Source organism: Caenorhabditis elegans, chromosome I (genome assembly GCF_000002985.6).
Source record: "Caenorhabditis elegans chromosome I".
Taxonomy (NCBI): Eukaryota; Metazoa; Nematoda; class Chromadorea; order Rhabditida; family Rhabditidae; genus Caenorhabditis; species Caenorhabditis elegans.
The window spans coordinates 11,587,630-11,611,348 of NC_003279.8; the positions used below are offsets into that span (position 1 = coordinate 11,587,630).

Here is a 23,719-nt window from a genome sequence, read left to right on the forward strand (position 1 = left end):
CCTACAGTACTACTAAATTATCACTACAGTACCACTAAGGAACCCCTCGAGTTATCCTAAATTATTACTACAGTACCCCTACAGTATCTGTACCGTAACCCTACAGCAACACTACAGCAACACTATAGTAAGCCGACAGCAATTCTACAGTATCACTACAGAACCCCTACCGCAACCCTACAGTAACCCTACAGTACCACAATTGTAACCTCACAGAAGCCCCTACAGTATCCCCCTAGCACCACTACAGTACCCCCTCGAGTAACCCTACAGTACCCCCGACAGTACACTAATCCCAATATACATAGGAACCCTTCACTTGCCGAAGTCTCATTTTTCCAAAATATTGAAAAAACAGTCCCCATAATTGACAGCCGTGGGAAGATTATTGAATTAGCATGTTTTTCTTCTGAATTTTTTTCATTTTCCTCAGAAAAACACATTGCCCATTCGTGAAATCCATTACTTAATCACAGTTCATCCGAGTGGGTCAAATTGCTGACCCCCCCCCCCCCTACTTGACAGACGATACAGTACCATCTGTCTCTGAGAGTGGGGGGGGGGGGGGTCCATTATTTAATCCCTCATACACCTAAATGCACGGCCTATGGTCTAATTATTTAGAGTAGGTCAGGATTGCCAAGCTTAATTGTTTGAAAAAAAAAACGAAATATTTTGGTAGGGGTACTGGTACTGTATCGTCTGTCAAGTAGGGGGGGGGGGGGGGGGGGTCAGCAATTTAGGTGTATTGTAGTGACACTGTATGGGTACTGTATAGATACTGTAAGCGTACTGTAGGGTTGACGTAGCGTTGCTGTAGGGATACTGTAATGATATTGTGTGGGGTACTGTAGTTTAGTGTAGTCGTACTGTAAGGGGGTACTGTAGCGGTTATGTAGAGGTACTGTAGTGGTACTGTAGAGAAACCTTAGGATACTGTTATGGTTACTTTAGGGGCACTGCAGGGGTACTGTAGAAGTACTGAATTATGTACTCAAATTTTCAGAAAATTCTCTACTTTCACTGTGACTCCCCGGACTCCAAATTTTTCCCTAAAAATTCAAATTTTCGTCTGAAAATTCCGGTGCCACCTGCCCCTTGATTTTTCTTGCAAAATTTGTTTCTAATCAAAATGAAAATTTTTTACCACCTGTTCTTTAGGAACGCGTTTCTCATCAAAGACCTCTTTTTCCCTAATCCGCTTTTCTTATGCACCATGTTCCGATTCGGTACTTCACCACCACCTGTCAGGTTTATTAGTGACGAAAGAAACATGCTCGATGCACCATGTCATCATTTTTTCAGAATTTTTAAAAGTTTTTCCCAAGCTTTTTCCAATAAATTGCAGAGCCCAGGTCATGGTGCATCGACTCTACTTACCCCCCTCTATTATCTCCTACAATTCCAATTCCATGTAGGTCTTCTGTACAATAATGATACTCGGACCATCTGTCCCCTTCCCACCACGATTCCCGGTGACAGCTGCCTCTCCACGCCTGCCTCTGACCGTTCATGCCTTGTTACCCACCCTACTACTACTACTGCTAGCCATCTGTTCCCCCTTCCGAGCGGCGATACATCAAATCCGTCAAGCCCGAATTAGGAGGCAGAAGAAGAAGAAGAAGGAAGAAGACGTAGAAGATCTCCTTTGGGAATTCTCGAGTCATAAGTCTTCACAACTTTGAAGCTCTGAAGCCTCCCAACACCCCGAAGCAGGGCTTCACACAGTGTTATTGTTATGGATAAGTCTACGCGAATTTCGATGAAAAATCGTTGTTGGTCCATTGGGAGCCCCGGAGGCAGAGAAGCAGAAAATCTCATGCATAGAAGTTTTGGGGGTGAAAGACAAAAGAGCCCTTAGCATGTAATCTGACACGCACCTGCCTTTCCTTTCCTCCGGATATGTACTTTTAAGCGAGAGAGAATGGCTCTTTTGAGAAGGTAGAGGTAGACATGGTGCATTCACTTTGACAGTCTATATCTCAATTCTCTTTGGTTTGGCCAAAACATTATCAACTGAATAAATGTTCATCTTAGTTTTTTGTATAATTTCGTAGTTGAGCATGTTTGATTATCTCAAAAATGAGTCGAGATACAAGCCGTCAAAGTTACTATTTTTTCCAGTTTCATAGTTGTTTGAAATCTTCTCAAAAAGTTTTTAAATTAAAACTCTGCTAGAAAAATTCACTGAGAAGCTAAGCTTGTGACTGGGTTTTGGACATGGTGCATCGATAAACGTATCCTCGTTGTGGTTTTCAAACAATATTCTCAACATTTGAAAAGCTTAAAATTTTGCAGCTTGAAAAAGGAGTATCCTGAATGGGGAAATTGTTTTAAAATGTAGTATTCGTGCTCAAACTTTCGAATATAACAAAAGAAAAACGGGAAAAATCCGTTAACATTGAGTCAGAAAAATCGACGAAAAATCATAAAAATTGTACTAGCGAAATCTTAGGCCACGAGGATTGCTCGAATTTAAATTCTGTTCTATATTGTGTTTTTTAAAAGTATTTTATACAATTTCTTCTTCCCAGTTTCCTCAAACTATTTGAGAAAGAAAAACGAATAAAAGTTTGAAAAATAGCATTTAAATCAATGTGTTGTTGAACGAATATGGCCTAGGAATCGCCTGGTGGCCTATGATTCATTCACGCGCGAATTTGAAATTAATCCGCTTTCATCCGCTTTCGTCGATTTCAATTGCTCAATGTTAACGGATTTTTCCCGTTTTTCTTTTGTTATATTCGTAAGTTTCAGTTATATTTCGTAAGTTTTGTTATATTCGTAAGTTTGAGGAGCACGAATACTACATTTTAAAACAATTTCCCCATTCCGGATACTCTAATGGATACTCTAGTTTTTGATACCTTTCGAACATGGTGCATCGACTCTCTTCGTAAAAAACAATGCTAAATACCAAATTTTCTCTAACTTTATATTACATGCCGTCTAAGTTGAATAAGGCCCATAGCTAGGTTTTGGACATGGTGCATCGACCAAGGCAGCTCTTTTCTCTGTAGGTTATCAAAAAGTGTCAACTATCTACTTTTTTACAATTATATAGTTGAGCACTTTCTGATGCTCCTTTCTAAACATTTTCAAGATCACAAGTGTAAAGTGTAACACCAAAGAATCCCCACAATAAACATGGCTTCCTGTTTTTTGTAATAGAACTGATATTCTGAATCTGTCAACAATATTGAGCTCTATTGAGCATCAGCTTTGTCAAATTTTGTAGCCTCTAATTTTGATGCGTTACACAGTCGCCGCTCAGCCAATTTCAAAACCCCCGCAAGGCTCTGAAAGGCAAAGATCTCCTTAATCGTGGCTCTTCTTGAGATGAGGTGCTCTTTCAAGCTCCTCCTCTCTCCCAATCTCTCACCACCTGCGTCTCCAGCGTCACGTCTTCATGAAGAGGGGTGCGCGAGTGGGGGGACTGAGCAGCACGGCTTCTTCTTCTTCTTTCTCTTTTCACTCTCTTTTTGGCTTCTTCTTCTTCCCCTTCAGCTTCTCGAACACTCACTAGCTTCCATGAATTGTAGCGGCTCTCTCTCTCACTTTCCCTGACTTAGTTACGCCACAATTTTATATTATTTTCGGGATTTTTTATATTCCAGTAATATTATTTCTTTGTGACGTGCTCGTTACTTCTGAAAATCTGTAAAAATTGAAGAAAAAAAATTAGTAGTCCAGGCCTAGAACTAGGCTTCCAAGGCCCTTATTTGAGTATAAAATTTAGTAGTTAAAAGGAGCATGCAAAAATTAAAAAAAATTTAATTAATTTCCAAAAAAACTTTTGTTTTTTTGAATGTTTCAAAAGGAGTTTTCCAGTTTTCTTTCTTACAATTAGTAAAAATGTTTTTTTTTCACTCCAATACTTTTCATTTGACCCCCATGGGTCCCGCCACGAAAACCTGCCGGACTACTGTAGGTTTCGTGGTGGGACCCAAAATAAAGAGACTTGGATGCCAAATGAAAAAATGAATACCTAGAAAAATTTTAAAAAAAGTTCCAGCGTTTTTGTAAAAAAAATTTTGCTGTGCAACTATTATACCCTCCAATTTTCCAGGCCATATACTTCGGTTCATTTTCAAAAAAAAATTTCAATTTCCTAAAATTTCCTCTAGAAAACTATAGAAAAAAAGTTTTTTAAAATAATTTTCTTTTCAAATTTTTGATGAAATCAAAGTAAACTGAGTTGCAGCACTATGTCTGATCTTTACCAATTTTTATGGACTATATCTCGGCCTATTTGAGCTATAATTAAAGAAATTTTACTACAAAAATATAGAAAACCACTTAATAAACACTTTGTCAGTTAATTTTATTTTGATAAAATTAAAAGCAACTGAGCTAAAAGCTGTAGAATAGCTGTAGACATATCTTGATCGATGCACTATGTCTGATCTTTACCAATTTTTATGGACTATATCTCGGCCTATTTGAGCTATAATTTGAACATTTTAACTACAGAAATATAGAAAACTACTTAATAAACATTTTGTCAGTTAACTTTGTTTTGGTAAAAGATTTTTCAATTTTTGTCTCTAATTTTTGTTCTTGCTTCCAAATTATCCATCTAACATATGTAAATTGTTGATTATTCACAAATTTGCAGCTTGTCACCATTCCACCGACAGTTGCACTTGCTCCGGCTCCGTCGGCTGCTGATATGGGGCAGCAGCAGCACGAGATGCGCGCCAGTAGCACCTCGTCGACAGATTCAAATGGGTTTCCGGTGAAGGATCCGGATGCTATTAAGCTTTTTGTCGGGCAGGTTGGTTGGGCTGAAAATTGAAAAAAATTGGGGTTTGTGGAATTTCTGAAAATATAGATTTTCAAAACTTTGTTAGACTGCGTGTTAGGTCCCGCCGCAAAGCAGGGGTACTGTAGTTGTCGTGGTGAGACCCACAACTTTAAAATTGGGGGGATTCTAGGCAATATGGGGGTGGATTTTTGTGAAAAGTTTTTGATTTTTTTTTGATTTTTCAATTTTCTTAGAAACCTTAACTTTTCCCATTTCCCTCTACAAATCGCGTGACGCTGATACCCTCCCTCTCTCCCCATTTGTGAAGCCCATTCTGCACCAAATTTGCTCTTTTCCCTCCCCCTCTACACCACGCGGATATCTCCCGGCGTCTCGCATACTCCATCGTCAGAGTGTGTGTCAAGTTTGTCGCTGTGCTCCGCGAGCAAGATCGATATGAGCACCCAGAAACCCGGGGGGACACAGGCGGTTCGGAGCATATTAGGGAATATTGGATTAAGGGAATATGAGTAGAAGGGAAACGTTTCTCATAGAATTTATAATTATATTCTATGAAAATCTAGAAACTAAAATTATTAGCTACTCAGTAGTTTTTACAGAACTTAAAAATATCGATTTTGAGTCAAGTTATGGCGATTTGAAGTTAGTGGCCTAGAATTTGAAAACTACTAATCACGCTAGTTACATTTTTCAGCTATAACTTATATTTTGAAATTTGAAAAAATATCGATTTTCAGGCAAGCTAGAGAAATCTGAAGGTGGTGGCCTAGGATTTTTCTAGGCCACCAACTTAAACTCACTTGAACTCGGCTCGAAGTCAACATTTTAAAGTCTGAAAAATGTTGTGATTTAAAAAAAAATAATAATTACTATTATTTTGTATCGTATCAAACTTTTTTGCGCTCAAAAAATATTGATTTAGAGCCAAGTTAGAGCGGTTTTAAGTTGATGACCTAGAAATGCAAAGTTAGGCCATGGATTGTTTTTAAAATTGCTATAATAGTGTTAACTGAGCACATTTTGTAACAATTTTCAAAATTCAGAAATTATGATTTTAAGCCAAGTTATAGCGGTTTTAAGTTGGTGGCATAGAAAAATCCTAGGCCACCAACTTGAAACGGTCATAACTTGACTGAAAGTTAATATTTTTAAATTTTGAAAAATGTATTAAACTTAAGAATATATTAATATATCTATTCTTCAAGTTTAAGTAATAATGGCCTAGTTTTTTGTGTTATTTGGTTTTCTAGGCCGCCAACTTTAAAATGATGTCACTTGGCGGAAAATCGATAATTTTTTAAAATTCAAAATGATGTCAGTGTACAAAACACTCGCAAAAAGTGAAAAATATTAAATTGATTTTCAGTTAATGGCCTAACATTTTGTATTTCTAGGCCACCAACTTCGAACCGTTTTAAAAATTACAAATGTAATAGATTTTATGAAATATTTAGCGTTGTAATAAATGTTTATAAAAAAATTTATTTGGAAATTTTTAAATTCGCAAAAAGTTATATCTAAGAATTCAGATCCCCCGAAACTTGGAAGAGAAAGATCTACGTCACCTATTTGAGCAATTTGGTAAAATATATGAATTCACAATTCTTAAGGACAAATATACAGGTAAGCAGAAAAATTAAACTTTTGTTTTTTTTTCAACAAAAAATGTTTTTGAAAAAAAAAATCCAAAAAAAAAAAATTTTTTTGCTAGATAAAATTTCCCCACAAAATTTTCTTACTACTACCAGAAGCCTGACAGGGTGTGGTTAGAGTACCGGAATCACGGTTCATTAGAAATTGAAATGCATTCAGGTATGCACAAAGGCTGCGCATTTCTCACCTACTGCCATCGAGACAGCGCCGTCCGCTGTCAGGCGACACTTCACGATCAGAAAACGCTGCCTGGAGTGAGTATTCGTTTGCCTTTTGGAAAAATGAAATGTTTGTTTTGAAAATATAGAAAATGCTCTGAATATTTGTTTTTAAAACTTTGAAAAATCTTGATTTGAATTAAAGTTATGGCCAATTGAAGTTGGTGGCCTAGAAACCCAAATTGATGGCCTAGAATTTTTTTCAATCTAAAATTTGAGTTGTTAGTATAGTAGATAAACATTCATACTGTATATCTAGTTTTTTAATTTCTGAAAAATCACGATTTTACGCAAAATTATGGTCAGATGAAGTAGGTGGCCTAGAAAATCAAATGGGTGGCTTAGAAAATTTAAAAATGTATATTTTATAAGTTCACTAGTTGAGTTTTCGCTAAGTTTTGTGGTTTTGAAGTTCGTGGCCTAGAATTTTCAAAATTGATAATTTTTAAAAAATTTTAAATTGAAAACACATTTAAAAATTCACTAGACTTTTCAAAAACATCAAAATATATTCAATTTTAACAAAGGTATGATATTTTAAAGTTGGTGGCCTAGAAATCCAAAAATCGGCCACGACCTCTTATTTTGCGTGGAACGTCGTATCGTGTTGGCAGCGTTTTTTAGAATTCAAAAACAACAATAAAGTTACAGAAGCTTTTATGTGATGGCCTAGAATTTTAACTGAAATTTCTAGGTCACCAATTTAAAATTTTTTGCCATAACTTGGTTCAAAATAATATTTTCAAAATCTGAAAAATGAAAAAAAAAAAGCTTGCCGACGATGACTCCATCGAATAGATCAAAAACTGAACTCAGCAAAAAAACGTGGCCTAACTTTCACTTTTCTAGGCCACCAAGGCCCAAAAAGTGAAACGCTTCAAACGGTGGCCTAGAAACTCAAAAAGCTAGACGAAAAGAAAAATTTGAGCAAATTGACCGCAGTTCCGTTGCGAAAAACGAATTTTTGCGCGGCGGCTTGTGCCGGAAATTTCTGATTGAATTTAGTATGCGCGCGCACAGGGGGGCTCAGGAGGGTACGCCCCACGGACCCCTGGAATTGGATTAGGTACACATCTGTGTGTGTGTGTGTGTGTGTGTGTCCCCCGCCACTTTTCGACACTATTTCAACACCATTTTGTGCGCTCGCCAAAACTTTTTGTGTGTGTGTTTTGGAGGAACAACTTTATTTAGTACTAGTTTTTGTATAATTTTGTGAGTTTATTGATGGAATTTTTAGTAACAAAATAATTTTAGGTTATAGAAAAACATTTTTTCAGCACATTGGTTTTTGAAATTCAAAAAAATGTTAACTTTGAGCCAAGTTACAGCGGTTTAAAGTAGGTGGCCTAGAAAACCAAATTGCTCCAAAAAAATTAGGCCATTATTACTTGAACTTGAAGAATAGATATATTAATATATTGTTAAGTTTAATACATTTTTCAAAATTTAAAAATATTAACTTTCAGTCAAGTTATGACCGTTTCAAGTTGGTGGCCTAGGATTTTTCTATGCCACCAATTTAAAACCGCTATAACTTGGCTTAAAATCATAATTTCTGAATTTTGAAAAGTGTTACAAAATGTGCTCAGTTAACACTATTATAGCAATTTTAAAAACAATCCATGGCCTAACTTTGCATTTCTAGGTCATCAACTTAAAACCGCTCTAACTTGGCTCTAAATCAATATTTTTTGAGCGCAAAAAAGTTTAATACGATACAAAATAATAGTAATTATTATTTTTTTTTTAAATCACAACATTTTTCAGACTTTAAAATGTTGACTTCGAGCCGAGTTCAAGTGAGTTTAAGTTGGTGGCCTAGAAAAATCCTAGGCCACCACCTTCAGATTTCTCTAGCTTGCCTGAAAATCGATATTTTTTCAAATTTCAAAATATAAGTTATAGCTGAAAAATGTAACTAGCGTGATTAGTAGTTTTCAAATTCTAGGCCACTAACTTCAAATCGCCATAACTTGACTCAAAATCGATATTTTTAAGTTCTGTAAAAACTACTGAGTAGCTAATAATTTTAGTTTCTAGATTTTCATAGAATATAATTATAAATTCTATGAGAAACGTTTCCCTTCTACTCATATTCCCTTAATCCAATATTCCCTAATATGCTCCGAACCGCCTGTGTCCCCCCGGGTTTCTGGGTGCTCATATCGATTTTATAGCTAAAAAATGTAACTAGCGTGATTAGTAGTTTTCAAATTCTAGGCCACCATTTGGATTTCTAGGCCACTAACTTCAAATCGCCATAACTTGACTCAAAATCGATATTTAGGCCATTATTACTTGAACTTGAAGAATAGATATATTAATATATTGTTAAGTTTAATACATTTTTCAAAATTTAAATTTAAAAATATTGATTTTCAGTCAAGTTAGGACCGATTCAAGTTGGTGGCCTAGAATTTTTCTAGGCCACCAACTTAAAACCGCTATAACTTGGCTTAAAATCAAAATTTCTGAATTTTGAAAATTGTTTCAAAACGTTCTCAGTTAACACTATTATAATAATTACAAAAAAAATCCATGGCCTAACTTTGGATTTCTAGGCCACCAGCTTAAATACGCTGTAACTTGGCTCTGAATCAATATTTTTGGAAAATTCAAAAACTGATGAGTTACCCCTTCAGAAAAAAACTTCAAAATCTAAGATTGTGCATTTTCAGATGAACCGAGCCATGCAGGTGAAACCAGCAGACACAGACAGCCGTCCGGCGAGTCCAAAAGACAAAATGGACGACAAGAAGCTTTTCATCGGAATGCTCTCAAAACAACAGTCTGAAGATGAAGTTCGTGCTCTTTTCGCCACGTTTGGAGAGCTTGATGAGGTACGTGCTCGGTGAGCCCTTGTGTCTTCCGGAAAGCCGTGTGCTACGAGAAAAATGATGAATGAGGGGTAGTTTGGGCGAAAAGCTTGACATATCCGGCTCAAGAAAAACTGGGGGGAATTTTTTACCAAAACCATTTGTTCCCCATATTCTCCAAATAAAGAATTATAATTTTCAGGTAACTGTGCTCCGTGGAGCCGATGGAGCATCCAAAGGGTGTGCATTTGTGAAATACAAGCACGGCCTGGACGCTCACATGGCAATATCAGCTCTTCATGGCTCACAAACTATGCCCGGAGCCAGCTCAAGTCTTGTGGTCAAATACGCGGACACTGAGAAGGAGCGTCAAAATCGGCGAATGCAACAGATGGCTGCACAAATGGGAATGTTAAATCCGATGCTTGTGAATCAAGTTGGCATGCAATATAATGCATATCAGCAGGTTCTACAGCAACAATCACTTGCTGCACAGACCAATGCGATGGCTAGTGCGGCTTACTTGCCACTTTTACAGCAGCAGACTACGGTAGGTTGAGATTCAGGAGTTGAAAATTGGATAGTTGGATTCAGTTCGCCGAGAGCTTTCAAATAAGTATAATCATGCCTAGGTTTTGGAAAATTTGTCAAGTGACAATTTGACAACTTGACAATTGACAATTGACAATTTTCCAAAAAATTACCATTTAAAAACAAGAGAGTTCAGCTCACCAAAAGCTTTCAAAAAAGTATAATCATGGCTAGGTTTTGGAAAATTGACAATGTGGCAAATGACAATTGACAATTGACAATTTGTTCTGAAAATGACAATTTTAAAACAATAGCGTTCAGCTCACCAAGGGCTGTTTGAAAAGTATAATCATGTCTTATTTTGGAAAAAATTTCAAGTGACAATTGACATTTTGACAACTTGACAATTGACAATTTTTCCAAACCTAGGCATGATTATACTTAAATTGAAGCTGGAAACTTGGTAAATTCAAATTTGTGTACTAGAACCTGCTCAGATTGATTGTTTTCAGGATCCCCTCCACGTTCTGCAACTTCAGGCTGCCGCCGCAGCAGCCCAGGCAGCAGCAAACCCAGTTTTATCCCAACAAACTCAACAGCAACAACAACAGCAACAACAACTGGCCGCACAGCTTCAACTTCAATCCGCAGCAGCTCAGAATCCACATTACGCCCTAGCAGCTCAAGCTCTGGCTCAACAACAGGCTGCTCAGCAGGCTCAGGCAGTGGTGGCTCATTCTCATGCACAAGTACATCAGCACCAGACTGCTCAGGTGACATCGACGGCTTCACATGCTCAGACTGAGAATCCTGCCGCGAGTAGCTATGGAAGCTTGGCGGCTGCGGCTGCTGCAGCAAACTATAGCAGTTTGTTAAGTGGGATGGAAAGCCAGCACAGTGAGTTGTTGAAATTTGAATTCAGCTCCGTGAGAGCTTTCATTTAAGTATAATCATGACTAGGTTCTGAGAAAATGGTCATTTGTCATGACAAGTTGACAATTGATATGTGGCAATTTGACAAACGTATGAATTGCGGACTTTTATGAGTGGGGTTTGAACCATCTTTGGCGATCAGGTTCAGTGAGCATTTTATGAAAAATTATGTGAAAATTGTCATTTGTCACTTGTCAATTGTCAAATTGTCATCTGACAAATTTCCCCAAACCTAGGCATGATTATACTTAAATGAAAGCTCTCAATGAGCCAAATCTCGTAAAATGGATAAAATTTCTCCCAACTCAGAAAATGAGAATTTTAGACGCCGCCGCCGCCCTGCAACTCGCCCAAATCCAGCAACAAGCCGCTGCAGCACTGCCAATGGTGACACCCAGAGAAGGTGAGACTTTCAGACAATTTACTTACAGAATTTACTTATAGGCCAGTTTTCTTTGTTTTGCAAATCATTATTTTTTCGTGAAAAACCTGTGAAATTTTATCTGTGCCGAAAATATATTCGATCGATTGTTGTGCGGTCATCACATATCTTTTTTCATATTTTTTATTTTATTTTTCCATATTCTGATTTCTCTCAATATTTTTTCTCACTCCCTTCTCAATTTGACGCTTGTGATGGTAGTTGTACAGGTGGAATATTTGAGAGATTGTGGTTGAAGAAGTCGTGAAATTTCAAGAACTATTGTAGAGAAAACGTAAAAAAAAGAAGATATTTTATGAAATTTGAATTAAGTGAAATGAGAGCTTCAAGATAAGTATAATCATGGCTAGGTTTTCAGAGAATTGTCATTTATCCATTTGTCATGACAATTGACAAATGACAATTTGACAAATACTAACAATTTTGAATTTTTAAGTGTTATTTTTAAGTTCAGCTTGATGAGACCTTTCGAATAAGTATAGTCATGACTAGGTTTTGTGACAATTGCCATTTGTCATGACAATTGACAATTTGGCAAGTGACAATCCGACAAAAATATAATTTGAAGAGTTTAAAATAAGAATTTTGAAATCATCTCGTTGAGACCTCTCATTTAAGTATAATCATGACAAGGTTTTGAGAGAATTGTCATTTGTCATGACAATTGACAAATGACAATTTGTCGAATATTGAAAATATTGAACTTTCGAGTGTTATTTTCAAGTTCAGCTTGATGAGACCTTTCAAATAAGTATAGTCATGACTAGGTTTTGTGACAATTGTCATTTGTCATGACATTTGACAAAGTGACAATATGACAATTGACAAATATTCGAATTTTGAATTTTTTAAATATTATATTTGAATCCAGCTTGATGAGACCTTTCACATAAGTATAGTCATGCATAGGTTTTTGAGAGAATTGTCATTTGTCATGACAATTGACAAAGTGACAATGTAACAAATGACAATTGGCACACAATTTTTCAAAAGTGGAAATTATTAGTTTTTCTCAAGGTAAACCGTTCCAAAAGTTGCTAGCCACCTAAAAATGTGAAATTGTTAATTGTCAGTTGTCAGTTGTCAAATTGTCAAATTGTCACTTGACAATTTTCTTCAAACCTAGTCATGATTATACTTAAATGAAAGCTCTCGACGTGCTGAATTTGAAAATAACGCTTTTAAAAAGTTTAGACTAAAAATGAAAAAAAAAAGTAGGAAATATATATTGGAGTATTGTGATTGTTCTCTTGTTTTCTTTTAGTGCTTGGTCCCGATGGCTGCAACCTTTTCATCTATCACCTGCCGCAAGAGTTTGGCGACGCGGAGCTCATTCAAATGTTCGCCCCGTTCGGCCACATCGTGTCCGCCAAAGTGTTTGTCGACCGTGCCACTAATCAGAGCAAGTGCTTCGGTTCGTGTTTTTTATTGATATTTTTTATTGGATATTTATATATATATATATATTACATGTCTCAATATGTTTCTTTTTTTCTATATTATCACTATATACCCCTTTTTCGTGAAGTCATGGTTTTTAGGAAATTTTTTTTTTCGAATTTTGAAGTCAAATTCTGAAAATTTGAAGCATTTTCTGGGCTCCCGGAGCTCCAAACCGTTATTTTGAACATTTCTGAACGTTTTCTCAAAATTTGCTCCAAAATTCTAGTTTGGAGCATTTTCAAAGCTCACGGAGCTCTAAGATGGAAGTTTGAATTCCTTGTAAAATTTTGGCCTATCTTTTTTATTTTTACATTTGGAGCATTTTTCGGAGCTCCCCGAGCCAAAAAATGCCCGAAAAAAAAATTCTGGGCTCTGCCAGTTCTGAAAATGCTTTCATTAGGATTTTCAAACTCTCCATAAGATTTCCGAAATTTTGACACATATATCGACTAATTTTCAAAAATTGGGTCGAATTTTGGAGCATTTGAATGCTCTTAGAGGCCAGAAAAGCTCAAAATTTGATTTTTCAGAGTTTTTAGCATTTTCACTAGAATTTCCTGCAAAATCACACCCATGTTACCTAGATTTGCTGAAAATTGAAAAATGGAGCATTCTTGGGCTCCGCGAGCCCCGAAAATGCTCCAAATCTCAATTTCCACCAAACCTAGTCAATATGGGGGTCAAATTTTCCCAATTTTTACGTAGAATCCAAATTCAACAATAATTTTTCACGAAAATGGGTTTTATGCCACCAACGTTTAGGTTTCGTGTCGTACGACAACATCCATTCGTCACAAGCTGCTATCACCGCCATGAATGGCTTCCAGATTGGCATGAAGCGTCTGAAAGTGCAGCTGAAACGTCCGAGAAATGAGAGCCGTCCTTATTGATTTTTTTTGAATATTAATTGAAATTTTTTTCGAAAAAAAATTTAAAAATTTTTTTCAAGCAAAAAAAATTTTTTTCGGAAAAAATTTCAAAAAATGTTTTTTTTTAAAATTTTTTTTCGTGAATTCTATTTGATCCAGTGCCATTATTGATTGATTATATATGTATTTTTGTATTATTTTTTCTGTACTTTGTACCCTAACACCTGTAGCATGTACCCCCGCACACACACAAACACTTTTCACTATATTTTTCCTCATTGTGTCTCTAGTCTATTGCAGCTCCCCCCGGCGTTTTTTCCTACCGTACCTCTAGTCACTATTGATTGATTTTTGTGTGTTTTGTAATTTTGAAATGCTAAAATGATAAAAAAAAAATTTTGAAAAAATTTTTTTGGACCAAAATTTTTTTTTTGGACTAAAACTTGTTTTTGGACCAAAAAATTTTTTTTGCAAAAACCTAAATTTTCCCCAGTTTTCTAAAAAAAAACTCTGGCTAAACTAAAGTTGTCTGAAATTTGCAGCCCTCCGCCGCCATCCGATCCCATCAATGAGCCATAGGCACCAGATGCACAACACGAAAAGCCCATATTTCCTGATAAGGCCATCATTTTTATGATAGATAAGTTCTCTGATTTTTGAAACCGACGTGAAATTCGAGTTCTACGCGTGATTTGGAGCATTTTAAGCTCTTTTTTGACCCATTTTAAGTGAGTTTGAGATTAGGAGCATTTTCAGAGCTCCCCGAGCACAGGTAAATGCTCCGAAACTCGAAATTTTAGTTTCTTACCCAGAAATTTGAATTCCCCATGACATTTCCTTTAAGATAACACCCATATTGCAATAGTTCCAATTTTTGCGATTTGGAGCATTTTTAAGCTCCCTGGGCTCCTAGAGTGCTCTGAAAATGCTCCAAATTTCCATTATTTTGGATTTTAACTCAGAAATCTGAGTTTCCCATCAAATTTTCGTAAAAATAACACCCATATTGCCCTATTTTCAAAAATTCATTTTTTGGAGCATTTTCGAGCTCCGAGAGCCTGTGAAATGCTCCAAATTTAAAAATTTCAGAATTAAACCTAGAAATTTGAATTCTCCGTTGAATTCCCTAAAAAATGACCCCCATATTGCCCTATTTTGAAATTTTCATATTTGGAGCATTTCGAGAGCCCCGAAAATGCTCCAAATGTCCACTTCCACCAAAATATGCCGATATGGGGCTTAAAACTTCGGAATTTTGACGGAGAATCCGAATTTCCAAGTCTCCAAGCTCAAAAATGCTCCAAACTCTCGCTAGGTCTCTTGAATTTCTGTTCAAAAATCCAGTGTAAAAGTGGTGTTCGCCTTATTTTTAACGTGTTGTGCTACTGTAGCTTGTTGTTTTTTTCTTCAGATGTTTAGCCATTTTTCTAGATTAATAGACTTTAATAGCACGTTCTTGTTGGCCAAAAGTTTCAGATTTGGATTTTCAATTTTTTTTTTTAAGCATTTCATTTTCTTGTTCAAAACCCACACAAACTCTGAATTCTTTTCACAATTTTCCACGTGGAGTCCAAAATAGTCACGTCTTATTTTTTTGATACTCAAAAACCCCCCCCCCCCCCCCAATTCTTGCTCTTCGCGCCCTGATTGTGATCTCTACTTTTCCTTTTTTTTTTGAATTTTTCCGGAAAAACTTGGAATTCTGAATGTGAAACCTTTTTTTCGAATTCTCCGTGAAATTTCCGGAATTTCAAGCTCCATATCGACCTAAATCGGTGAAACTCGAATTTGGAGCATTTCAGGGCTCGCGGAGCCCGAAAATCCGATTTTCACCGAAGTAGACCGATATGGGGCTTAAAATTCCGGATTTTTTGCGTAGAATTCGAATTTTCGGGTTTTAAAACTCAGTAAATCAAGAGAGATTTTTGTATTTTGCCTCTTTTTTCATTTTTTTTGTACGTTTTTTCTCGAGTATCTCATTTGTCCCCGATTTTTGAGTTTTGAGACCAAAAAATTCGAATTTCCCGCTGAAACACCGAAATTTTAAGCCCCATATTGGCCTAGTTTGGTGGGAGTCGAGTTTTCGGGCTCCGCGAGCCCTGAAAACGCTGCGAATTCGTTTTTCACCAAAATAGGCCGATATGGGGCTTAAAATTCCGGATTTTTCGCGGAGAATTCAAATTTTTCAGTTTAAAAACTTGAAATCTGCGAGTTTTTCTGTTTTACCCCTCCCCCTTCCATTATTTTTGATTTTTTTGTATTTTTCCTGCGAAAATTCAATTTCCCCTCTATTTTTGATGACTGGCACTTAAAAATTCGAATTCCCCGCCAAAAATCCGGAATTTTAAGCCCCATATTGACCTATTTCTATGAAAATCGATTTTCGGGCTCCGCGAGCCCTGAAAATGCTCAAAAATCCGATCTTTACCAAAATAGGCCGCTATGGGGCTTAAAATTCCGGATATTCGGCAAGAAATTCGAATTTTTGGGTCCCAATGCCCCATTTTCCACTTTTACTGGCTTTCAGCTGTACACGATGATCTCATGGACAGGTAATGATCCTGGTTCCGCTCCCCCAATTTTTTTCATTTTTTTCCAATTTTCTTATCACTTTAATCAGTTAAAATTATGACCAAAATCTTGAGTTTTTGCCCATTTTTCAACGAATTTTTTTTGTATTTTTCTCTCTCTCTCCATAGATTAGTTTTTCAAATAAATAAAGTTAATTTTGTACACTTTTTCAGAGCCAAAAAAATCGATAAATAAATTGGTTAGACCAGCAATAAAATTACAATTAAAATTGGCGTTTTGAACGAGTAAAAATCAATAAAAAATCGATTAAATGTGGGGGGTAAAATAGACCAATCTTGAGCAAAAATCACAAAAATTTGCAATTTTTCTCAAAAAAAAAACAGCTAGAAATTTGAATTTTTCCTACGCTAAAACCAATTTTTCAATAAATTTTTGTAGAAAAGTCAAAAAAGTTGACGTTTTCGAGATTGGAAACGGATAAATTCGAATTCTCTGTAAAATTTCCAAAGTTTTGAGCTCCATATCGGCCTATTTCGGAGCAATTTGAGTTTTCGGGCTCCGCGAGCCCTGAAAATGCTCCAAATTCGTTTTTCACCAAAATAGGCCGATATGGGGCTTAAAATTTCGGAAATTTCACGGAGAATTCGAAAATTAAGGTTTCAAGTCTTGAAATCTTAATTTTTCGGGTGGTTTTTCCAAAAAAAAAATTACGTTAAAAAGAAGTTAAAAAGAAAAAAGTGCTTTTGCTCAAAATTTGGCGCGATTTTTCGCGAAAATTAGTCTTTAAAAAGTGCATTATGAATAATTTTAATTTGTTGAATTCTCGACACATGTCCTCCGTCATTTGTGAGATCCGCGAGCCTATCGAGCACACGATTCAGCGTCGAAATCCGCCCAAAATGCTCCAAGTGAGCATCAGCAGCTTCAGCTTCCACAGATAGATTTCCACGAAATTTCCGTTCCAAATGATCTTTTTCCGCCAAAACTTGATATTTGAACAAAAGAGTGACGTCATCACGTGGCAGAGCATTATTCAGTAGTCGACGGAGCATATCAAGCCAATCCGGATGCAAAAGTTTAACTGTTCCCATGAGTTGCTGGGTTACTGTAGCCAAGGAATGGGCGGAGCCATCTGATGACGTGGCACTACAGTATGGTGGCCGGCGCGGTTGAAAATTTGAAATATTTGAAAAATTTGAACTTTTCACTGGAAAATCGTCCAATTTCAGAGTTTTTTCCGCAATTTTCCGAGAAATTTCCAATTTTTGAGGAATTTCCACCGGAATTTCAGGTTTTTCCACAATTTTCGCCGTTGAAGCAGTTGTCGGACGATCGGAGCCAGTTTTTGAAGCTTTTGGTACTGTGGGACGTCGCTGAACGGGTTTTGAGCCATGAATTTGTGCAGATATCGTTTTTCCGCCGAAATGACGAAGATTGCTGAAAACAATTGCGGGGTTTTTATCGATTTTTCGAGAGAATTTTAGCAAATTTTCGTATTTTTCTTGCCAAAAAATGCAATTTTTCCCCGATTTTCGCTGATTGGGACTAAAAAATCCGAAAATTTGTGCTCAAAATTTCAAAAAATTGTCAAAAAGTTCAAATTTTGGAAAATACGTTATTTTTTACCCGAAAAATTGATTTTCAAGCATTTTTTCGCTTTAAAAACATGAAAAGTGCGTTTTTTTGCGAGAAAAATCGAAAAATTGCCATTTTTGCCTTTTTCAGACTGAAAAATCAAAAAATTGGCTCAAAAATTCGGAAATTTCAACAAAACTATCAAAAAATCCGCTAAGAAATTGATAATTGGCTCAAAAATAGCAAAAAAATGGAGAAAATGTCTCAAAATATTCGATTTCCACAATTTTGCACTAAAAATTTGAAAATTTAATAAAACTCGGTGATGGGCTCCAAAATTCACAGCTCAAAGCCAAAAAATTGTAAAAATGGGGTGTTGGGACCCAAAAATTCGAATTTTCCGCCAAAAATCCGGAATTTTAAGCCCCATATCGGCCTGTTTCGGTGTAAATCGAATTTCGAGCATTTTCAGGGCTCACGGAGCTCGAAAAATCGATTTTCACCAATAGGGCTTAAAAATATGGAGCTTAAAATTACGGATTTTTGGCGGAAAATTCGAATTTTTGGGTCCAAGCACCCCATTTTTTGGCTTTGAGCTGTGAATTTTTGAGCCAATCACCGAGTTTTAGTAAATTTTCGAATTTTCAGTGCAAAATTGTGGAAATCGAATATTTTCAGACATTTTCTCCATTTTTTTTTTGCGATTTTTGAGCCAATTATCGCTTTTTAGTGGATTTTTTTTGTAGTTTTGTCGAAATTCCCAAATTTGTGACCCAATTTTTAGATTTTTCAGTCTAAAAAGCCAACAATGACTTTTTTACGGCAATTTATCGATTTTTCTCGCATAAAACGCACTTTTCAAGTTTTTAAAGCGAAAAAATGCTTGAAAATCAATTTTTTGGGTAAAAATAACGTATTTTTCCAAATTTGAATTTTTTTTTGACTATTTTTCGAAATTTTGAGCACAAATTTCCGGATTTTAAGCCAAAAACTCCAATTTTTGTCGATTTTCAGCACGAATTTCGCACCTTTCCGCATCTTTTCTCAGTCCTTTTCCACAAATCTCATCAATATCGAGTGGTGGCGAAAAAATCGGCCGCAGTGACGTTTTGATGACAAATCTTGGCAAAATGCCAGGTTCTTGGTGCTCAATTCGAAATTCGTCGAATTTTTTTTTGGTTGGGCTCATTTGTACGGTGGATATCGAGTGACGGAGGGCTCCGGGAGCTGGAAAAATGGAATTTTGGGGAATTTTTAGCATTTTCAGCTGAAAAAATTATTTTATATCTAAATATAAAAAATTATATCTATTTTCAGTTTTTTCTGCAAAAAAAAAATTAATTTTTTTAAATGAAAAATATCGAAATTTTTACATTTTTCGATTAAAAACTTATTTTTTCCACAAAAAATATCAATTTTCCAGCATTTCCATCTGAAAAATGAATTTTTTAATGAAAAATCTCAATTTTCCAGCATTTTCAGCTCCAAAAAACCTACCAAATCCATCAAAAACCGTCAAATTCGTACGATTTCCACTATTCGAAATCAGATTGCTCATCGAAGCCGACCGTCCGTCACGATTTCGTTCAATATGTAGAGATCCTGGAAAAAAAACCGAGCATTTAATTGCTCCGAGAGCCTATAATTATGGGGGTAGGACGGTGTAAAAGGAGGGGATTAGTGTAATTAGCCACATTTATTCGAAAAAATGAAAATTTGGGCAGAGGTTCCCCGTCTCCGGTGACAAATGTGCATTTTTACCCATGAAGAGTATGAAAAATGCGATTTTCACGAAAAACTCAACATTTATTCATACTTTTCATTGAGCAAAGCTACACAGATGCCACAAGTCGTTATTTTGAAATTTTTGCAAACTTTCGCGACAAGACCCTTGGGTTACTGTAGTTCCTACCTAATTTTTATTTGAAAATATTTCAGGATTACTTTTTTATTAAAAAAAAATGTGAAAAACATGAAAAATCTTTTTTCAATCGATTATTTTTCAAAAAAACCTTGAATATCAATGTTTCTTAATTTTTTTTTCTCCATTTTTTCCAGATTTTCGTGCCAAGACCCATGGATTACTGTAGTTCCTGCCTAATTTTTATTTAAGATTTGTTCTGGATAAAAAAAAACGATTATTCTAAAAACTTGAAAATAAACGTTTTCTAGTTGTTTTTCTCCATTTTTTCCAGATTTTCGTGCCAAGACCCATGGATTACTGTAGTTCCTCTCCCTACCCGATGTATCCGTCGCCGAATTTCTCATAATCGGAGTTTCCTTCTCCAAACTCCTGTGATAATCCTTGAAAACCTGCTCGACAATCGTTTTATCAGCGTCATCCTCCTCGTCGAAAAATTGTCGAATTGTGATGTCAGATTTCGAATTTCGCGGCTCTCGATTCGAGTAGAGCTCCACGAGCTGTGATTCGGAGAGACGAACTGAAAATAAATGAAAATTTGGGCAGCGGTTCCCCGTCTCCGGTGACAAATGTGCTCTTTTGCACATGAAAAGTATGAAAAATGCGATTTTCACGTGGAACTCAACATTTATTCATAATTTTCATTGGGCAAAGCTACACAGATGCCACAAGTCGCGAATTTTTTTTTAGATATCGTTTTTCAGCCGAAATGACGGAGATTGCTGGAAAATTTGGGTTTTTATCAATTTTTCGAGAGAATCTTAAATTTTTGTAATTTTCTTGCGAAAAATGCAATTTTCCTACCGATTTTTGCTGATTGGGACTAAAAAATTTGAATTCCCCGCAAAAATCCGAAATCTTAAGCCATATCGGCCTGTTTCGGTGAAAATCAAATTTCGAGCATTTTCAGGGCTCGCGGAGCTCAAAAAACCGATTTTCATCAAAATAGATCAATATGGGGCTTAAATTTTCGCTTTTTTGATTGGGACTAAAAAACTTGAAAGCTGATTCCCTGTAATTTCGAAAAAAAAAACTAGCAGTTTCTAAAAAATATACATGAATTTTTAAAATTATCAAAATTTTACAGCATTAGCAAAAAAAAAAACGCTAATTCGTGAAATTTGCTAGTTTTGAACCAAAGTTTCAGCACTTTTCTGCCAATTTATCAAAATTTGATACAAAAAATGAAAATTTGGGCAGCGGTTCCCCGTCTCCGGTGACAAATGAGCACTTTTGCACATGAAAAGTATGAAAAACGCGATTTTCACAGAATAACTCAACATTTATTCATACTCTTCATTGGGCAAAGCAACACAGATGTCACAAGTCGTTTTTCTGATTTTTTTTTTCCGATTTTCGTGTCAAGACCCACGGATTGCTGTAGTAAGATACACAGATGCCACATAGCAGTGCAATTTCCGAAAACTCGATTTTCCGAGCAAAAATAGTTGCATTTTTCTTTAAAAAAAATGCTCACAATTCCGCAAAAATTCTAACCAAAAACGCTAATTCGTGAAATTTGCCAGTTTTGGACCAAATTTTTATCACTCTTCAGATAATTTCACAAAAATCTCACTAAATTAACTATTAAAATGAAAATTTGGGCAGAGGTTCCCCGTCTCCGGTGACAAATGTGCTCTTTTGCACATGAAAAGTATGAAAAATGCGATTTTCACGCGGAACTCAACATTTATTCATACTTTTCATTGGGCAAAGCTACACAGATGCCACAATTCGTTACTTTGATTTTTTTGGGAAAAAAAAATCGATTTCCGTGTCGAGACCATTGAAAAAGACACACTGAGGTCACACAAGTCGCTACTCAGTGAATTCCCCCATTACACTCTGTCAACCCTTTCCATCTAACACATAAACCTGCATAGCATGTACCTAGAGACCCCCTACACCGTGGCCTAGTGGCTAGTAACACAGGCATCAAGACCTCACCGCCTGTGTTCAGTTTCCTTCCACACCGCCCGTCTCGTGGCTAATGATGTTCTCTGCGAAATACACAACTTACTACAAACTGATCTTATTTGAATTGAGGGTTACTGTAGCTACTACTGTAGCTACCGTAATCCTCACAGTGTGAACTTAAATTAAAGACTGAAGCTTAGACGGGACCCACGAAATAAAGGGATTTTTGAAATGCGCTCTACTGATAAAATACTGAAAATCCAAAGTTTTTAGGGTTTTTTTTTTCGTTGGAAGCAAGTGCGCTCCGTTGAGAATCTCGTAAAACATATTTATATCCAAGTTTCGGCTCGAAATTCAAGTTTTCTATGGGTTTTTCGGCGATTTTCTATAGATTTTGCCTTTTTTCTACGATTTTAGGGTAATTTCAAGGTAAAAAGGTCAAATTTCCAGGTTTTAGCTTTAAAATGCTCCTTTTTTCAGAATTTTTTGGAGAAAACTCAAAATTTTCACTGTTTTCCGGAACTTTCCGGGTAAAAAGGTCAAAATTTCCACATTTTGGCTTGAAAATTTTTAGATTTGCCAAAATTTTATCTGAAAATTCAAGTTTTATTTTTTATTTTTCGGATATTTCAAGGCAAAAACATTAAATTTGCTTTTTTCAACGATTTTTCGGAAATTTCCGGATAAAAATGCCAAAATTTCCAGATGATTTTCACGGATTTTGGCTTCAAAATTGTAATTTTAAGCTTAAAAATTCGAGTTTTCTCCGATTTTTCGGCAATTTCTGAGCAAAAAGCCCAATTTTCAGAATTTTCGGCCGAAAATATTACTGGAATCGCTGTTCGTTCCAGTTGTTCGTCGTTCTTTGCGCGGTGTCGATGAGCTCAGAGGCTTCGGAATTTTAGCCGATGACATCATCATATTTCGAGCTTGTTCCACTTCGAAGGCCAGTGAAGCTTGACTTGAAGGCCTGGAAAAATACATTTTCAGCAGCGATTTTCACGTTTTCTAAAGCAATTTTGCAAAAAAATAGCTTTTTATCGATTTTTTTAAAGGTTTTTAGCGATTTTAAACTGAAAATTTAATTTTTCTGGAGCTTTTCCGGTGAAAATACGAAAAAATTCAGATTTTGAGTGGAAAATTAATCAATTTTCACATTTTTTGGGTTCAAAAACTCGGATTTCAACTTTTTTGTATGGAAAATCGATAAATTTTCGCATTTTTCAATAGTTTCTCGTGTAAAATTCGATTTTTCTTCACTTACGGCCTCGTATCATCACTGTCCGAGTCATTTTGGCTGCTCAAACGGAAGGTACTATCCGAAAACGTGCAATTTTTCGATTTTTCGCCAGTTTTTTCGGGTTTTTTCGAGTAACTCGCGGAGAGCTTCTTGGCAAGGTTGATCTGAAGAGAAAAATCTTTTTTTTTTATGAAAAAAAAAAGGGGTTTTTAGGCAAAAAATACGATTTTTAAGTGAATTTTCAACAAAAAAACACATATTTTACCTCTTTAAACAGAGATTTTTGTGAAGAAGCCGATGAGCTTATGATCGATGAAGCTTCATCTCTTAAACTGTTGCTGAGAGCGGCATTTTTCTGAAAAATCGAAATTTTTGGGTTGAAAAACGCCATTTTTCTCCCCGTACACTGAAATTTTCGAGTAATTCTTTAAAATTCTTCTCCATTGCGTCCAAATCCGCACTTTTACACTTATTTTTGTGTTTTTCCGAGCGAATTTCCGATTTTTCGCTTAATATTGACAATTTAGTGTCATTCGTCTTCTTAATCGGGCTCGGAATCTTCTTCTTTTTCGACTTTTTTTCGCTCTTTTTCGGCGAAATCTGACATAAATCCAGTCTTTGTGGGAATATTGGCAGGAATTCCTGTCTTACGGACATTTGCGAGCAATTCTAAATGATATAATTGAGAGTTTTTGCTGGAAAATAAGGAAAATCAATATACCGATTCCATAAAAGTCGGATAATCCCGCTGGAGGGAGGCGGGATTATTCTTCAGCGAACTGGAGTCGAATCCCTCGTCGTATTCCACCTCCATAGTGGATTTTTTGCTGAAAATATTGATTTTAAGTGTCGAAATTTTAT

The 23,719-nt window shown here is 36.0% G+C and overlaps 2 protein-coding genes and 6 non-coding genes across 11 annotated transcripts; 4 read left to right on the plus strand and 4 right to left on the minus strand.

The window, feature by feature from the left end:
- Positions 1–66: 66 nt before the first annotated feature.
- Positions 67–128, minus strand: C17D12.12. Its single transcript, NR_050586.1, has one exon. It is a non-coding gene; the product is annotated as an Unclassified non-coding RNA C17D12.12 (non-coding RNA).
- A 4,488-nt stretch (positions 129–4,616) lies between these two features.
- unc-75 (RRM domain-containing protein) lies at positions 4,617–14,083 on the plus strand (the record flags this gene model as incomplete). 4 transcript variants are annotated; one of them, NM_060557.7, is made up of 9 exons in its annotated part: positions 4,617–4,777; positions 6,298–6,391; positions 6,581–6,675; positions 9,318–9,479; positions 9,658–10,005; positions 10,499–10,883; positions 11,245–11,322; positions 12,626–12,775; positions 13,567–14,083. In NM_060557.7, 9 exons carry the CDS (start codon positions 4,673–4,675, stop codon positions 13,692–13,694), a joined length of 1,545 nt encoding a protein of 514 aa, NP_492958.3. The 4 variants fall into 4 exon arrangements, with proteins under 4 accessions (NP_492958.3, NP_001300407.1, NP_001300408.1 ...); NM_001313478.3 differs by lacking the exon at positions 12,626–12,775 and having other exon boundaries at positions 4,673–4,777; positions 13,567–13,694; NM_001313479.3 differs by lacking the exons at positions 4,617–4,777; positions 6,298–6,391; positions 6,581–6,675 and having other exon boundaries at positions 13,567–13,694.
- On the plus strand, positions 7,498–7,569 carry C17D12.17. Its single transcript, NR_101626.1, has one exon. It is a non-coding gene; the product is annotated as an Unclassified non-coding RNA C17D12.17 (non-coding RNA).
- C17D12.11 lies at positions 8,582–8,634 on the minus strand. Its single transcript, NR_050587.1, has one exon. It is a non-coding gene; the product is annotated as an Unclassified non-coding RNA C17D12.11 (non-coding RNA).
- Positions 9,059–9,128, minus strand: C17D12.14. The gene has a single exon (NR_050588.1). It is a non-coding gene; the product is annotated as an Unclassified non-coding RNA C17D12.14 (non-coding RNA).
- A 149-nt stretch (positions 14,084–14,232) lies between the features above and the next one.
- Positions 14,233–14,389, plus strand: C17D12.18. Its single transcript, NR_101627.1, has one exon. It is a non-coding gene; the product is annotated as a small nucleolar RNA C17D12.18 (small nucleolar RNA).
- A 2,008-nt stretch (positions 14,390–16,397) lies between these two features.
- pcmd-1 (PeriCentriolar MatriX Deficient) lies at positions 16,398–23,685 on the minus strand. Its single transcript, NM_060558.3, has 9 exons — positions 23,580–23,685; positions 23,264–23,527; positions 23,124–23,213; positions 22,883–23,022; positions 22,449–22,588; positions 20,021–20,221; positions 19,278–19,382; positions 18,809–19,007; positions 16,398–17,642 (listed from the first exon to the last, which is right to left on the minus strand). Exons 1-9 carry the CDS (start codon positions 23,670–23,672, stop codon positions 16,982–16,984), a joined length of 1,893 nt encoding a protein of 630 aa, NP_492959.2. The 5' UTR covers positions 23,673–23,685; the 3' UTR covers positions 16,398–16,981.
- C17D12.8 lies at positions 21,686–21,816 on the plus strand. The gene has a single exon (NR_023940.1). It is a non-coding gene; the product is annotated as a small nucleolar RNA C17D12.8 (small nucleolar RNA).
- Positions 23,686–23,719: the final 34 nt, after the last annotated feature.

What these genes read in the sequence shown, in the direction of transcription:
- pcmd-1 (NM_060558.3), bottom strand. Translation starts at nt 23,672, where the DNA reads ATGGAGGTGGAATACGACGAGGGATTCGACTCCAGTTCGCTGAAGAAT. An exon ending in ATCCGACTTTTATGGAATCG is followed by an intron (nt 23,528 to 23,579) that starts GTATATTGATTT and finishes TATATCATTTAG; the next exon opens with AATTGCTCGCAAATGTCCGT. An exon ending in GACGGTTTTTGATGGATTTG is followed by an intron (nt 19,008 to 19,277) that starts GTAGGTTTTTTG and finishes CCATTTTTCCAG; the next exon opens with CTCCCGGAGCCCTCCGTCAC.